The 13,666-nt window shown below is 52.0% G+C and overlaps 2 protein-coding genes across 3 annotated transcripts; one reads left to right on the forward strand and one right to left on the reverse strand.

Annotated features, from left to right (window-relative positions):
- Positions 1–26: 26 nt before the first annotated feature.
- EEF2KMT (eukaryotic elongation factor 2 lysine methyltransferase) lies at positions 27–7,840 on the reverse strand. 2 transcript variants are annotated; one of them, XM_074553246.1, is made up of 8 exons: positions 7,496–7,829; positions 7,352–7,414; positions 6,690–6,770; positions 6,395–6,499; positions 5,628–5,761; positions 4,155–4,462; positions 2,956–3,105; positions 27–2,246 (listed from the first exon to the last, which is right to left on the reverse strand). In XM_074553246.1, exons 1-8 carry the CDS (start codon positions 7,577–7,579, stop codon positions 2,146–2,148), a joined length of 1,026 nt encoding a protein of 341 aa, XP_074409347.1. In that variant the 5' UTR covers positions 7,580–7,829; the 3' UTR covers positions 27–2,145. The 2 variants fall into 2 exon arrangements, with proteins under 2 accessions (XP_074409347.1, XP_074409348.1); XM_074553247.1 differs by lacking the exon at positions 6,690–6,770 and having other exon boundaries at positions 7,496–7,840.
- A 744-nt stretch (positions 7,841–8,584) lies between these two features.
- On the forward strand, positions 8,585–11,356 carry LOC102071905 (NADH dehydrogenase [ubiquinone] 1 beta subcomplex subunit 6). The gene is made up of 4 exons (XM_074553248.1): positions 8,585–8,922; positions 8,998–9,090; positions 10,086–10,130; positions 11,204–11,356. The coding sequence occupies exons 1-4, from the start codon at positions 8,743–8,745 to the stop codon at positions 11,270–11,272; spliced, it is 387 nt and encodes a 128-aa protein (XP_074409349.1). The 5' UTR covers positions 8,585–8,742; the 3' UTR covers positions 11,273–11,356.
- Positions 11,357–13,666: the final 2,310 nt, after the last annotated feature.

The following is a 13,666-nucleotide window of genomic DNA, read 5'->3' on the forward strand; positions in this document are numbered from 1 at the left end:
CAGTTTCTAACTCCTTTTCTTGGCTTTCACACTCTCCCTGTACAGTTTCAGCTTCCTGGGGGAGCAGGAGGTGCTGAGCTGTTTGTTGTGTGAGAACCTGTGCTGCTTCTTTTGGTGAAGATCCTTGAGTACAGACAGAAACTATGACCAGCTTCACCTCCTGTACAGTCAGCACCTCAGTAGGTGATTTGGGTATGGTTTCTTTGGCACATGGCAGATGCTTTTCATTGGAATTGTTTCATTTAATCTGGTCAGTTTGATGGCCAGAAATTGCCCAAGCACTGAATATCCTCCTGTGTGGATGAACTGGGACAGAACCATTTTGTTTCCAAGTCGTTTTTCCTTTTGACAGTGTGTGGAAGCACAGCACTGGTGTGTGACAGCTTACTGGGCACCTGGAGCAAAGCAGAGCTTGCAGTGAGTGTTGTCCCTGTACTCTGAAATGAATGTGCCCATTCACCTTGGGAAATGACTTAAAATTCCTCTCTTCTTGAACAGATGGACAGAAAAGGGAAAAATAAACCCAAAATACATGAACAAAGTATGTATAACTCAATCAAAAGGCACTTTGCTTTGTGATGCTTACTCAGGTACAGCCTTCAGCTTTTTGTTAAGCTCAGTATTCACATGCAAGCCGAATGCTTACAAGATTTTTTTCATCAACTTTTTGATGATAAAATAGATGTCAGTTACTGGTGAATGTGGTTGGCTTGGATTGTGTTTACTTCTCAGAGCTCCTGCTTCAGGCTGGGAGTGAGGACTGGGCTCTGCACCAGCAGTTTTAAACTCTGAGCAACTCTTGAATATCTGCTTTTGTCAAAAGAGAAAAGGTGAAAATAGGGACAAGTTGCTTTACTGCAGGAATTTGGCAGAACTTCCAGCTTATGGATTGAAGAATGATTCATAAAGATTGATTTGCCCTTTTTTTAGTGGTTTTTTTTTTCCTGTTTTTAGTCAAAATCCTGTGTAGAGGTTTGGCCATTCCTGTGCACATGGAGGTAAATTTGGCACTTCCCTAATCAAACAGTAATGCCAAAAGCTTTGGAGAGGTTTCTTCTTCATATAACAGAACTTTTTAGATCCAAAATGAGCTCTATACAGAACCTTTTCTTGAATTTTGTGTGAGGGGAGATAAAGGAGCTCCTGTGTGGGCTGCCAGTTTGTGTTTACTTTGGAAATAAACCTTTGAGTTCTTTTTGGGGACAGGGAGCCAAAACCTGGGCTGGGGTTATTTCTGCTTGATCCCAGCAGTCATGGTCTCCTTAAACTTGAAGAATAAGAAGATTCTTCAGGTTTCAAGTTAGGTATCATCAGTTTTCTCTCCATTGCTACAGAAGGAGGAGGTTGAAGTGTTTTCATTTCATTCTAAGTAGTTTTTAACAGAGAAAAGGAAGCTAAAAGAGAAGAATGAGCATCACTTTGATGTTTGTGCTTCAGGACCAGTGCTGCCCAACAGGAGAGGGATGAATGATGATGGGAGGTTTCAGAGCAGGGGAGCTCAGTGCTTTTTGCAGGATACCTGGAACTCTGCTATGGAGAGAGATTCCTTTTCCATTGCCAGCCCTGCCTGGATCCCCAGCAGCCACTGTGAGAGAAAGGGACATCAATTCTGACTCATCATCACTGCAGAGTGAAGATGCACCTGATTTACAGCAGAGTCATCCTGGGACACAGCTGCAGGTACTGCTCACTGTTTATTGGGGGCTTTTAAGCCAACTCAAACTGCAAATATACACAGACATAAAATATACACAGACATAAAACACCAGCTGCTTTCAAAACCAAAAGCCAGTGATTACTCTGAAACATTGCTTTGCTCCCTTCTCTGTGTGGGATCCTCACCCTGTGATCTGCAGGTTGCCCCCAATACTTACAAATCACAACAGAGTTGGAAAAAATCCTGCTTGAATTCTGCTGTCTTCTACAGAATCCAAGTGAAGTGTGATTGGGGCTTTTTGTTTGCTGTTGCTTGAGGTTCAGTCACTTCCCAGGGGCAGCTGCAGGCTTGGATCCATGCTGGGAATTAGAGGAAGGACTCCATGTGTCCAGCTGTATCCTCAGAACCTCCTTTCCACAATTCAGGATAATCTTGTTACAGGGCTGACACAGCTCCTGTTGGTCTCTAAATTCCAGTTCTGTTTGCTGTTATACAAATAGCTGTAGAATAGTTACATCTGGCTGCACATCACAGAGAAAATTACAGGTGCTGTGGGCTGGAATCACCTGCCACCTGATCCCAGCTTTATCTGTGAAGAGAAACACTGAGAATCATATTTATGCATAATAAAAGGAAGAGCAAAAGTTGCATGACAAGTTCTGTAAGGAGAGATCTTAAGCATGCTGTGATTGTCTGGCAAATGAGTGTTTTTGTAAAAATCCTTAATGCCTCTGCTGAACACTCAGTGTCACTTTGTGAATTAAGCAGAATTTCCCAGAATATCCTGAGCTGAAGGAAGCCACAGGGATCATCAGGTCCAGGTGGTGAACACCAGCTGACACTGCAAAAGATAGGCTTTAGAAGTTTACATGAAGAAAAATCCCCAAATCTATTTTATTTAATCTCTAGTTGGGGTTTATTTGTGAAAAGAGAAAAGGTGAAAATAGAGTCAGGTCAAGGAACAAGTGAGATAAGATAAAGGGTTTAGGCTGCATCTCAGCTGTTATCACTGACAGTGCAGCACTGATGGCTCCCTCCTTTAAGCTTAAATCTCTTTTTATTTCCCACTGGCACCAGATTACAAATCATCCCTCACAGATGTGAGCTGAGATAGCCAGGATGGACCCAAAGGTGAGTTCCAAGCTGATGAAATCCATGTGCAAAAGCCACTGCTCCTAAATCCAGCTCTAGGATAAGACCCTGCCCTTGGACAATGCTCCTGCTCCTCTACCACAGAACAAGGAATGGGAAAAGGCAGAAAGGCAGAACTGTTGAGCTCTGGATGGAACAGCACCCACCCAGCTCAGCCTGGAACAGCTGATACGTGGCTGGATTTCGGATTGTGGAGGCAATGAACACCTCAGGAGCTTTCCTGTCTGCTCTGGAGGAGGAGAGTTTCTGTAGCATCCCAATGAGGGCCACAATTATCTCAGGATCATACACCACATCTAAAAGAAAAAAAAAAAAACCCATACAATATTTATTGAGAATTGAGCAAAAACCAGACTAAAAACTGCAAAGCAGAAATAAAATCTTCACAGTGCAGGAGAATATTGATATTTTATGGGCTATGCCCTCATCACTAAAAATCAGTGCTCCTTTTTGTAAATGGATTGTCAGATATTTTATTTAAGCCCATCCTAAGGGAGGCAGCAGAACCATTGAGTGTTGCTGCTCTGTTCCCACTGCCCCTGGCAAAACAAACCTGCCTTGTTAGGAATGAGTGGGTTAGAGGCTGCTGCCAAGGCCTTGCAGATGTTTCCATCTGGAGTCATTCCCTGGAGGGCAGAAATGGGGGTGAGGGGTCAGGGAGCACCAAGGGGAGCAGAGTGCTGATGCTCAGGGGGGGCTGTTTCCTACACTGAGGTGTGCAGGTTTCCTGCACTGAGGTGTGCAGGTTTCCTACACTGAGGTGTGCAGGTTTCCTGCACTGAGGTGTGCAGGTTTCCTACACTGAGGTGTGCAGGTTTCCTACACTGAGGTGTGCAGGTTCCCTGCACTGAGCTGTGCAGGTGTGCAGGTGTGCAGGTTTCCTGCACTGAGGTGTGTGCTCCACTGCAGTCACTCCTGCTGCAGTAACAGCAAATAGAGAGATGTCAGTGCCCCTCAGCTCTTGCCCTCAGAGTGCAGCTGGGGCTGCTTTGGGCACTGAGCAGTCACTGCCATTAGGTACCATGCAGGGACTTCATTTCATACAATTCCCAATCACTGCATCCTGTGATACCTGGGATGCCAAAGTCATTTTTGCACCTGGATTCTCAGGTTTTTTCTTTGCACAGCTCCAAATCGGGGTGTAAGTCCTACAGCTGAGGCATTCAGCTCTCACTGGGTATCACCACCATCATCCTACTGCCACTAGGTTTTCCATTATTGGATTTTTTATAAAACTCCCTCTGAATTCACACACAGACAAGTCCAAGCACAGTCTGTAGTTGGTTGTTGTTATTTGTTTCTCCTCAGGGTGGCTGAGCCCTGCCCACCCTGCTCCCTGTGGTACCTGCTGCAATCACAACATCAGCTCTGAGAGCCAGCAGCTGTTTCTCTGTCACTGAGCCCCAGTCCAGCTCAGCCACAATCACTCTGGGGGTTTGGCAGCTCTGTCCTTCCCCCTCCTGTCCCTGGGACTCTGTCTGGGGGCTCCAGGTGCCGTCAGGCTCCGGGCTGAGGCCGTTCAGCTGCAGGTTCTCCCCCAGCTGGCTGAGAACACGGGGGTGGCAGTCACTGAATATGAATGTCCTGGGCTGGCAGCTCTTGCAGATGGCAATTCCAGTGAAGCCAACCCCACTCCCCAGTTCCAGGATTGTCCTGAGGGTAATGGAGTAAAAAGGACTATGAGGACTCTGCACTGAGTTAAAATCAAAACATTGTAAATATAATTAAAGGTAAAATCAGTTCCAGATAATTACAATAATTTTTTGAGTGAACCATCCACAATCTAACCTTTGTCCCAAGCAACTGGAGAGTTGGGAATAACTGAGGGTGGAATTGTCAGCATAAAATTAATTAGCTGAAATGCTGATTTCTGTAAGGCACAAAGCATTCCCACCACAGGGAGGAGAGACATTCCCACCTGGCTTTGGCCATCTGCAGCACAGTTATTTCCACCTGAGCTGGCTCTCCAGCTTTTAGTCAGTGGAGAGAAACAAACATTGAGCAGCAAAGTTCCTTCCCCTGTGAGCTTAATTATTATTAAATTATCTTTCCTCAAAGAAAAGGGAGGGGCTCCCTTGGCTCATCTTGACTGCTTATAAATAAAGTGAAAATTACGTGATCAGAGCTGCACACCAATCTAACATAGATAATCCTTGGTGCATCCCATCATGGAGGGAAAGTCATTAGTGAAATTACTGAAAACTGAACAGCTGACCTCACAGAGCAGGTCAGACTGCACAGTGCAAGGGCTTGATCCCAAACCAGGTCCTAAACCAGGCCCTCTCCTGGGTTAAAGTTTGGCAGAACAGACAAGAGCAGCAATTACTCAGCAGCAAAAGGGTGTCATTTCAGTTATTTTGGGTGCATAATCTGTTATTAAATATTTCTGTTACTAATTACAGTAGTGTAGCTCACAGTATCAAAGGGCTGGAGCCAGGCTGGCAGAGCTGGGGGTGCTCACCTGGAGAGGAGAAGCTCCAGGGACACCTCAGAGCCCCTGCCAGGGCCTGAAGGGGCTCCAGGAGAGCTGCAGAGGGACTGGGGACAAGGGATGGAGGGACAGGACACAGGGAATGGCTCCCACTGCCAGAGGGCAGGGATGGATGGGATATTGGGATTTGGGAATTGTTCCCTGGGAGGGTGGGCAGGCCCTGGCACAGGGTGCCCACCCTGGATCCCTGGCAGTGCCCAAGGCCAGGCTGGGCAGGGCTGGGAGCACCTGGGACAGTGGGAGGTGTCCCTGCCATGGAACGATGTCCCTTCCCAGCCAGAGCCCTGTGTGACCCTGCAGGATCAGAGCTCTGTGGTGCTGCCATACCTGCCCCTGAAGAGGCTGGGGTTGTGCAGGGCCCACTGGGCCAGGTGCAGGGCAGCCTCCCAGGTGAGGAGCCCCGTGGTGCCCCCGGAGATCAGCGCTGTGCTCTCGCAGAGGCTCACACAGTCCCCCGAGGGCTGCACGACACGGGGAGGCAAAGATGCATCAGCACAGGCCATGACTGAGAGCTTACAATCAACAGCAGCACCTGGAAAAAGGCAGGAAGCACTCCAGGCTTCAGGGTGTGTGTGGCATTCACATTCCCTGAAAAAATTCCTTCACCCAGGGCTTTTCTCCTGGGATGCTGAAAGGCAGAAAGAGAGGCCTCAGAGCAAAGGAAAACAATTCTGATCTCATTTGCTTCTCCTGTGTTTTGCTCATCTAGAATGTGTTTGGAGATTGTTGTGTTGGAGATTTGGAGATTGTTCACTCACAGGTGATTGTTTCATTGGATTCTGCTGTGAGTTGTTTTCACTCTTTGGCCAATCAGTGCCAAGCTGTGTCAGGACTCTGGAAAGAGTCAGGAGTTTTCATTATTATCTTTTTAGCATTCTGCAAGTATCCTTTCTGTATTCTTTAGTACAGTTTAGTATAGTATTCCTTAATATAATAAAGTACTAAATTACCCTGAGAACATGGAGTCAGATGCATCATTCCTGCCTTTGTCAGGGCACCCTGCATTTACAATAAAGGTGGGTGTTTTTCAAGCCAATTATTGCTTCATTTGGGTGACTAAATGTGGTTTAGAACAGTGCAGAGTCAGTTTTTACCAGTAAGTAGTTTTTGTAACAGTGAGTGGATTCTTCTGCTTCTTTCAGAACATCTGCCAGTGCCTCATAGAGTTCATCCAGGGGCTCAGCAGCTGTGGATTCCAGCTGTGAGGGAGGAGAACAGGGCAGCTCTGAGCATCACAATGTCATGAAAGAGAAAACAACTGCACTCTAAGCCCCATTTTAGTACAGTGAATTTACACTGAATGCTGTGGTTGGTTATTACATGGGGTATTCTCAAGGAAAAAAAAAGAGAGAAAAACAAATGGAAAATGAGCTGAAAAGCAAGAGGTACCTTTTTGATGAGCTCAGTCAGGAAGCCCCTCCTGTACTTGGCTGAGGGGGGATATTTCACACACAGAGGGTGAAGGATTGTCTACAATGAGAAGAGCCATGGAAAACAATTACCCAGGGCAGGGTTTAGGAAAGGCACTAAGGACCACAGGAGGATCATTAATTGGGTCTGGATGCCATGAAATACTTTGGAATTTAGTCTGTACAAGAGATGCTAAGACAGAAATTGAAATGGGACGATTTCTGACAGGTTTGTGAGTTTACATAACTGTGGCCACAGATTTCTTACTTTTTGTGGCAACAAAAGTATCACTTTTCAATTGCACAAAGAGGAAAATAGACTGAAAATAATCCAATTTACTCTCCTCTTTATTTTGCTCTTCCTTCTTTCCGTTTTGGCTTGCTGCCTGATTTGTGATCTCCATCAGCAGGGGCAGTTGAGCACCCCCATTCCTGTATTCCGAACATCCCGCAGCTTCTTACCACAGCATGCGGGTCTCAGTTTTGATCTAAGAACACCCAAATACCGGGCAAAGAAGGAAATCTGCGGTTCTGCGGGGCCTAACGGAACACCGGATCACCGATGTCCGTATTTCTGAGCAATTCCGGCGGATTTGGGACACCCCGGTGATGGCGCGGGGGTGACTCCGAGCCGCTCCTCACCTTGTGCAGAATATCCGCCAGCAGCGCGGAGTCCGGCGCGGTCCGCAGGCTTTGTTCGAGTTCCTAGAACAGGATAAATAGATAAATAAATAAATTAACAACGCCGGGGTGCCGCCTCCCCCGCCCGGCCCGGCCCCTCCGTACCGGCCAGGGCAGCGAGCGGAGCGGCCGCGCCGCCAGGAAGCGGCGCTGGAAGCGCAGGGCCAGCCCCGGGCACGGCTCGGCCATGGCCCCGGAGCACACACGGCCGGGCAGGCCCCGGGTCCCGGAGCAGGAGCCGCCCCGAGGGCGGAGCGGCGCCGCCCCACGGGCCCGGAGCACGGAGCGCCCGAGCGGGGATCGAACCCGCGACCCCCGGACACGGCCCCGCCACAGAGCTGCCCGGGCCGCCAGGGGGCGCTACGGCCCCGCTGCCCGAGCGGGAACGGAGAGAGCAGGAAACACCGGGATGGGGGAAATACAAACAGGGATGGAGGAACACACACCGGGATGGGGGGAATCACACACCCGGATGGAGTGGAACACACACCGGGACGGGGGAATCACACACCGGGATGGAGGGGAACACACACCGGGGTGGGGGGAATGAACACCGGGGTGGGGGGAATCACACACCGGGATGAGAGGAACGCACACCGGGATGAGAGGAACATCGAGATCGTGGAGCACTGCAATCGGGGAAACGTGGAATCACTGGATCAATGAATCGTTGGGATCATAAGAACCATGGAAACGTTGTAATTATGGAATCGTGGAATCATTGGAAAATGGAAATACACAATTACGGAATATTGGAATAATGAAATTAGGGGACCATGGAATGGTTTGGCTGGGAAGGGTCATTAGGGACCAGCCCATCCCACCCCTGCCATGGGCAGGGACACCTCCCACTGTCCCAGGCTGCTCCCAGCCCTGCCCAGCCTGGCCTTGGGCACTGCCAGGGATCCGGGGCAGCCTCAGCTGCTCTGGGCACCCTGTGCCAGGGCCTGCCCACCCTCCCAGGGAACAATTCCTAATTCCCAATATCCCATCCATCACTGCCCTCCGGCAGTGGGAAGCCATTCCTTGTGTCCTGTCCCTCCATGCTGTTGCAAGTTGCCCTATCTGCTCCCTGCGGGCACTGGAAGCGGCCCCAGCGGAGTCTCCCTGCGCTGTCCTTTCCCCAGCCCCTCCCGGTTTCCCTCACGGCGGAGCCGCCTCAGCCCCGGCACCACCTCGGCGGCCTCGCCTGGCGCGTCACCACTGCGCGCCCCGTGACGCCACCGCCGCGCGCCGCCGCGAAGGACACGGCGCCCGAGCGGGGCCGAACGGGACCGGAGTGACCTGAGCGGGGCCGAACCGAACCGGAGCGAAGCGGAGCGGAGCGAGCGGCCCGGGCGGGCTGAGGCGCCATGAGCAGCCCCACGCAGGATGAGAGGCTGCGGGTGCAGCAGCTCCGCGCCCTGCGGCGCCGCTGGCTGCGGGACCAGGAGCTGAGCCCGCGGGAGCCCGTCCTGCCGCCGCAGCGGCTCGGGCCCGTGGCCGCCTTCTGGGAGCGCTTCCTGCGGCCCGGGGAGCCCTGGCGGCACCAGGTGAGCGGCGGGACGCGGGCACAGCGCGGCCTCGCCCGGCCCGCTGGCCCCGCCTGACCGTCCCTGTGCCCGCAGGTGCACAACTTCTACCAGGGCGGCCGCTTCGTGATGCTGCGGGTGCTGCTCCCCGCCTGGGCCATCACCTACTTCCTGAAGTACCATCTCCTGGTGCGTGCGGGCCCGCCGGGGCAGGGAAGGGCCGCGGGGATGGAGCGGGAGGGGTCCCACAGCGGGTGGGGGACGGTGCTGCTCACACTCGGCTGCAGATGAAGGTTATTCCCCGTGGCCTGTTCACCGCTTGTGTTGCCTTGCTGGGGTAACATTTATGTATAAATTTAGTGTGATGCTTCATCCCAAAGAATCACCCTTGTGACACCCCAGCTGCAGAGCTGCCCCAGCCCTGGAGCCAACATCAGCAGGACCTGGAGCTGCTGGAGAGAGTCCAGGGGAGCTCACAGAGATGCCCCAAGGGCTGGAACCCCTCTGCTCTGGAGCCAGGCTGGCAGAGCTGGGGGTGCTCACCTGGAGAGGAGAAGCTCCAGGGACACCTCAGAGCCCCTGCCAGGGCCTGAAGGGGCTCCAGGAGAGCTGGAGAGGGACTGGGGACAAGGGATGGAGGGACAGGACACAGGGAATGGCTCCCAGTGCCAGAGGGCAGGGATGGATGGGATATTGGGAATTGGGAATTGTTCCCTGTGAGGGTGGGCAGGCCCTGGCACAGGGTGCCCAGAGCAGCTGGGGCTATCCCTGGATCCCTGGCAGTGCCCAAGGCCAGGCTGGCAGGGCTTGGAGTAACTTGGGATAGTGGAAGGGTTAAGGCCCCTTCCGACCAAAATTATTCCATGATTTATGGCAGTGCCCAGCTTCTCCTGTGATCTGAGCAGAAAAGCTGTGACTGAATTGTTCCTGTCTTGCAGGAACAGCCCTGGGAAAAACCAGGGCAGCAGTTGGTGTGGGGAGGGAAAGGGGCAGCGCTTCCCTCCCTGGCAGCTGTGACTGCTGCAGCCTCAGGTGTTTCTCTATGTAGTGGAAGGTTTAACAAGACCTGTGCTTAGCACAGTTTGTGTCCTGGAAGGGTCCTGGTGCCCATTTTGAACATTCTTTGTGCTTCCTTAAGTAACACTGTTCTCTCTGCCCTTCCCTGTGTTCTCCCCCTGTTCCAGAAATCGCCGCACGGGGTGGTTGTGGCCAACCCACGGATATTCCCAGTAAGTCTCTCATGGCCTGTCTTATCTTCTGTCACACACACAGGAAGGGGTTTCCAGGGAGCATCTGGGAAATGTCCAGTGACAGCTTTCCCAAGGGATGTGCTGGGTCCCGTGGGCAGCACAGGGACAGTGGGTTTGGGCATTTTAATCTTGTCTCAGTCCCTGTTTCAGTGTCACCACTCTGCAGCACCTGGCTGATGCTGCCCCTCCTGGGTGGGAAATACAAACATTCCCTTTGGGAATGGGTGTTCAAAGCCCCAGTGATTATTAACAACATGGAATCACACAGGAGTGGCTCAGCTTCTCCTTGTTAAGCTCTGAGAATGTTGGTTCTGGCTTGGTCCCACTTGTCCCTGAAGGTCCCTCACACTCAGGTGTCCCCAGAGAGTTGTGTCACCTCGGCTTGGGACAAGTTCCATGAAGCAGAGAGTGTCACAATGTTTGGGCTTTTCTGTTTCCAGGCTGCTCTGAGCTGTTACTGATTGGTGTAACAAATCAGAGGGCAACTATTCCTACAGAAGATCAGCTCTGCCCTTTGACTGCTGCCCATTTTTGGCATAATACCTCCTAATCAGCTCTGTCTAAAATAAAATTATAAATTATTACATCCCAAACAGCCACAAAACAACATGCTGAAGGTCAAGCTGTTGGCCTCTGTCTTCAGCCTCATTTTTCAGTTGAGTTAGGTCACTCAGCAGGACAAGTCTGTGCCTGGAGCTGGAACAGGTGGCACTGGGGCAGCAGGTTGATTTTTGAGGAATTCCATGGCTCTCCATTGTCTCTGGGCCATGGGGTTGGACTCACTGATCACTGCTGGAGGGGGATTATGCAGTGCTAGAAGTAATTTTTAAAACAAAACAGCTCAAAATGTGTGGCTGCTGTAGTGAAAACAAGGGGTAAAGCAAGAAGAGGCTCCAGGTAATTTTGCTGTGATGTTACTCCAGCATTCTGGGGATGTTGGGGGAATGAGGGTGTCCTGAGTTGTGGTGAGATTCTTGCCTGGAACTGGGGACTGGGCGTGCAGGAGGAGCCTGGGTGCCACAGGGAATGCTCACCATGCTCTCTTCCCACAGGGGGACAGGATTTTAGAGACTGGAGAGATCATGCCACCTCTGAAAGATGAGCACCACAGGCACCACTGATGGCCAGGAGCTGATTTCCTCTGTGGGGGAACATGGCCAGAGCTGCACCTGCTGTGTCTGTTCCATAAAAGAGTGTTCATTGGGCATTGTCTCAGCTCCTCTGTCATTTACTGTCCCATTAATCCGTGTCATTCCAGGTGCTCCTCCTGTGGGAGTTCATTATTGCTGGATCCTGGGGAGCTCCGAGGCCCTTGCTCAGCTCTCAGTGAGACCTGGCAGAAGGACAGTGTGGGCTTGGGGTGACAAGAGAGACACTCTGGATCTCAGGGATTTTGGAGCAGAGCTGAGCCCCTCACACACACTTGGTTCCCCTCTCCCACTCTACCAACCCCTTCTGGCAGACTTCCAGACATTCCACCTGTGTCATCCCACCTCTCTGCCTAGGGGGGTGGCAGAAGAGGCCCTGCTGCCAAAACCCTTTTTGCCACTCTGCCTTCAGCCCTTTCTGAGGAAGAGTCTTCCAGCCCCCACATCCTTTGCACTGGGAGGACTGGTCTCTTTAAGAGCAGTGATCCCTGTGGGTCCCTCCCAGCCTGACATATTCTATGATTTGAAGGCTTTAGTAGGTACTTTGGGGATAGGAATGATTAAACCACAATCCAAAGGGTAACCTGGGCAGCTGTGACACAATCTCCTCATGGAGCCATGAGAGAGCAGCCCAGCCCGTGTGTGTGAGGAGCAGGGGACAGGTCAGAGCCCCTGTACTGTGTCTGGGGACAGCCAGACCCCTCACATTGGCTCTGGTAGGGACTGGAACCATCAGGGCCGTGGCAAACACAGGAAAAACCCCAACACTCAAAGGACATGAGGGGGGCCATGCACCCCAGGCCCTGCCAAAGCCACATCCCTTTCTTTCCTTGTGCACACAGTGGCTCAGGGTGGGACAGCACTGAGGAATGAACTGGGGGGCAGCAGGATCCTGTGGCTCATCCCTGGGGAAGGTTGGGGGTCACTGGGGGAGGTGGGAGAGTGAGCAGGGGCTGCAGGGGAGCACTGGGAAAGCAGAGAGTCAGGGGGAGCCTGGGTGTTGAGGGGTGCTGGGGTTGGTAGAGGGGCTGCAGGGGGATGAGACCTGTCCTTCCCACCGCCCCAAGGTGTGCCCAAGGGCCACAGTGAGCCCACCCCCTGGCCAGTGACCAGGGGTGGCCTTCCCTCAGTGGGGTCCCCTGACACCCCCACCCCACTGAGGACAGCTGGGGTACCCCAAATCCCTGGCTCCCCATGCCTTTGTGCAATGCTTGTGAGGAACTGGGGACTGTGACATCTCCTGGGGGCTCCACACACCAGGGGATGGATGCCTGATACTCTCAGAGCTCCCAGATTCCCCCAAGAAGGCCCTGATACTCCCAGGACTCTCCAATTCCCCTAAGGAGATGTTGACAACTCCTCCTCTAGTGAGAACTCCCCCAGGAATGCAGGGAATTCCTCGTACCCCCAGAGTGCTATGAACACTCCCACAGCTCCAGCAACCCAAGAGACCCCAGTCCCCCATGTCCCTGTGATATGGGGCCCAGGGGGCCATTCTAGGCACAAACTCAGTCCCGGGGACAGGTGTGGGGCCCTGGGATCACCTGGGGGTTTTGGAACAGATAATCCCTTAACAGAGGGGATGGATGCCTTTCCCTCAAGCAGGGAGAGGTTTGAGTGCCATAACCACACCAAAAACGACAACAGAGCACCTTGAACATGTGCTGGCACAGCTGCAGCAGGACCATTCTCCACCATCCCCTGAGCTGTGCCACTGCAGGTGACAGCACGTGGTGCTGGGCAAGCAGGAGGAGCCACGAGCCTGGTGGGAGCCCAGGCACTGCTGACAGCTGCTGGACCTGTGCAAGGACCATGTGCCTCCACAAACACAGGCTGCATCTCCCCTGGGCCATCCCTGCACCTCTCAAAGTCACTGAGTCCAATTTCCCTCACACCACAAATGTGGGAGATGCATTCTCTTGACAATGAAAGCAAAATCTGGGTTTGTACCGTATTGTTCCCTCAGGTGCCCTCAGTGTTGCACACACAGATATTACACACAGCACTGCATCTTCTACAAAACTTTGAGATCCCTACCACTAAAAACATATCACTGACACATGGATAATCACAGAGTCATGGAGTGGTTTGGGTTGAAGGAACTTTAAATCTCATCTTGATTCACCCCCTGCCATGGGCAGGGACACCTTTCACAGTCCCAGGGTGTTCCAAGCTCTGCCCAGCCTGGTTTGGACATTTCCAGGGATCCAGGGGCAGCCCCAGCTGCTCTGGGCACCCTGTGCCAGGGCCTGCCCACCTTATACAACATATAACATTATATATTTAGTCAAGGGTTGCATTTCCTTGTTAAGATAGAAGATTAGAACCAAATTTAAAAATTATTAGCAGAACTACAAATTGTCAACA

The sequence above is a fragment of the Zonotrichia albicollis genome, chromosome 16, assembly GCF_047830755.1.
Source record: "Zonotrichia albicollis isolate bZonAlb1 chromosome 16, bZonAlb1.hap1, whole genome shotgun sequence".
Taxonomy (NCBI): domain Eukaryota; kingdom Metazoa; phylum Chordata; class Aves; order Passeriformes; family Passerellidae; genus Zonotrichia; species Zonotrichia albicollis.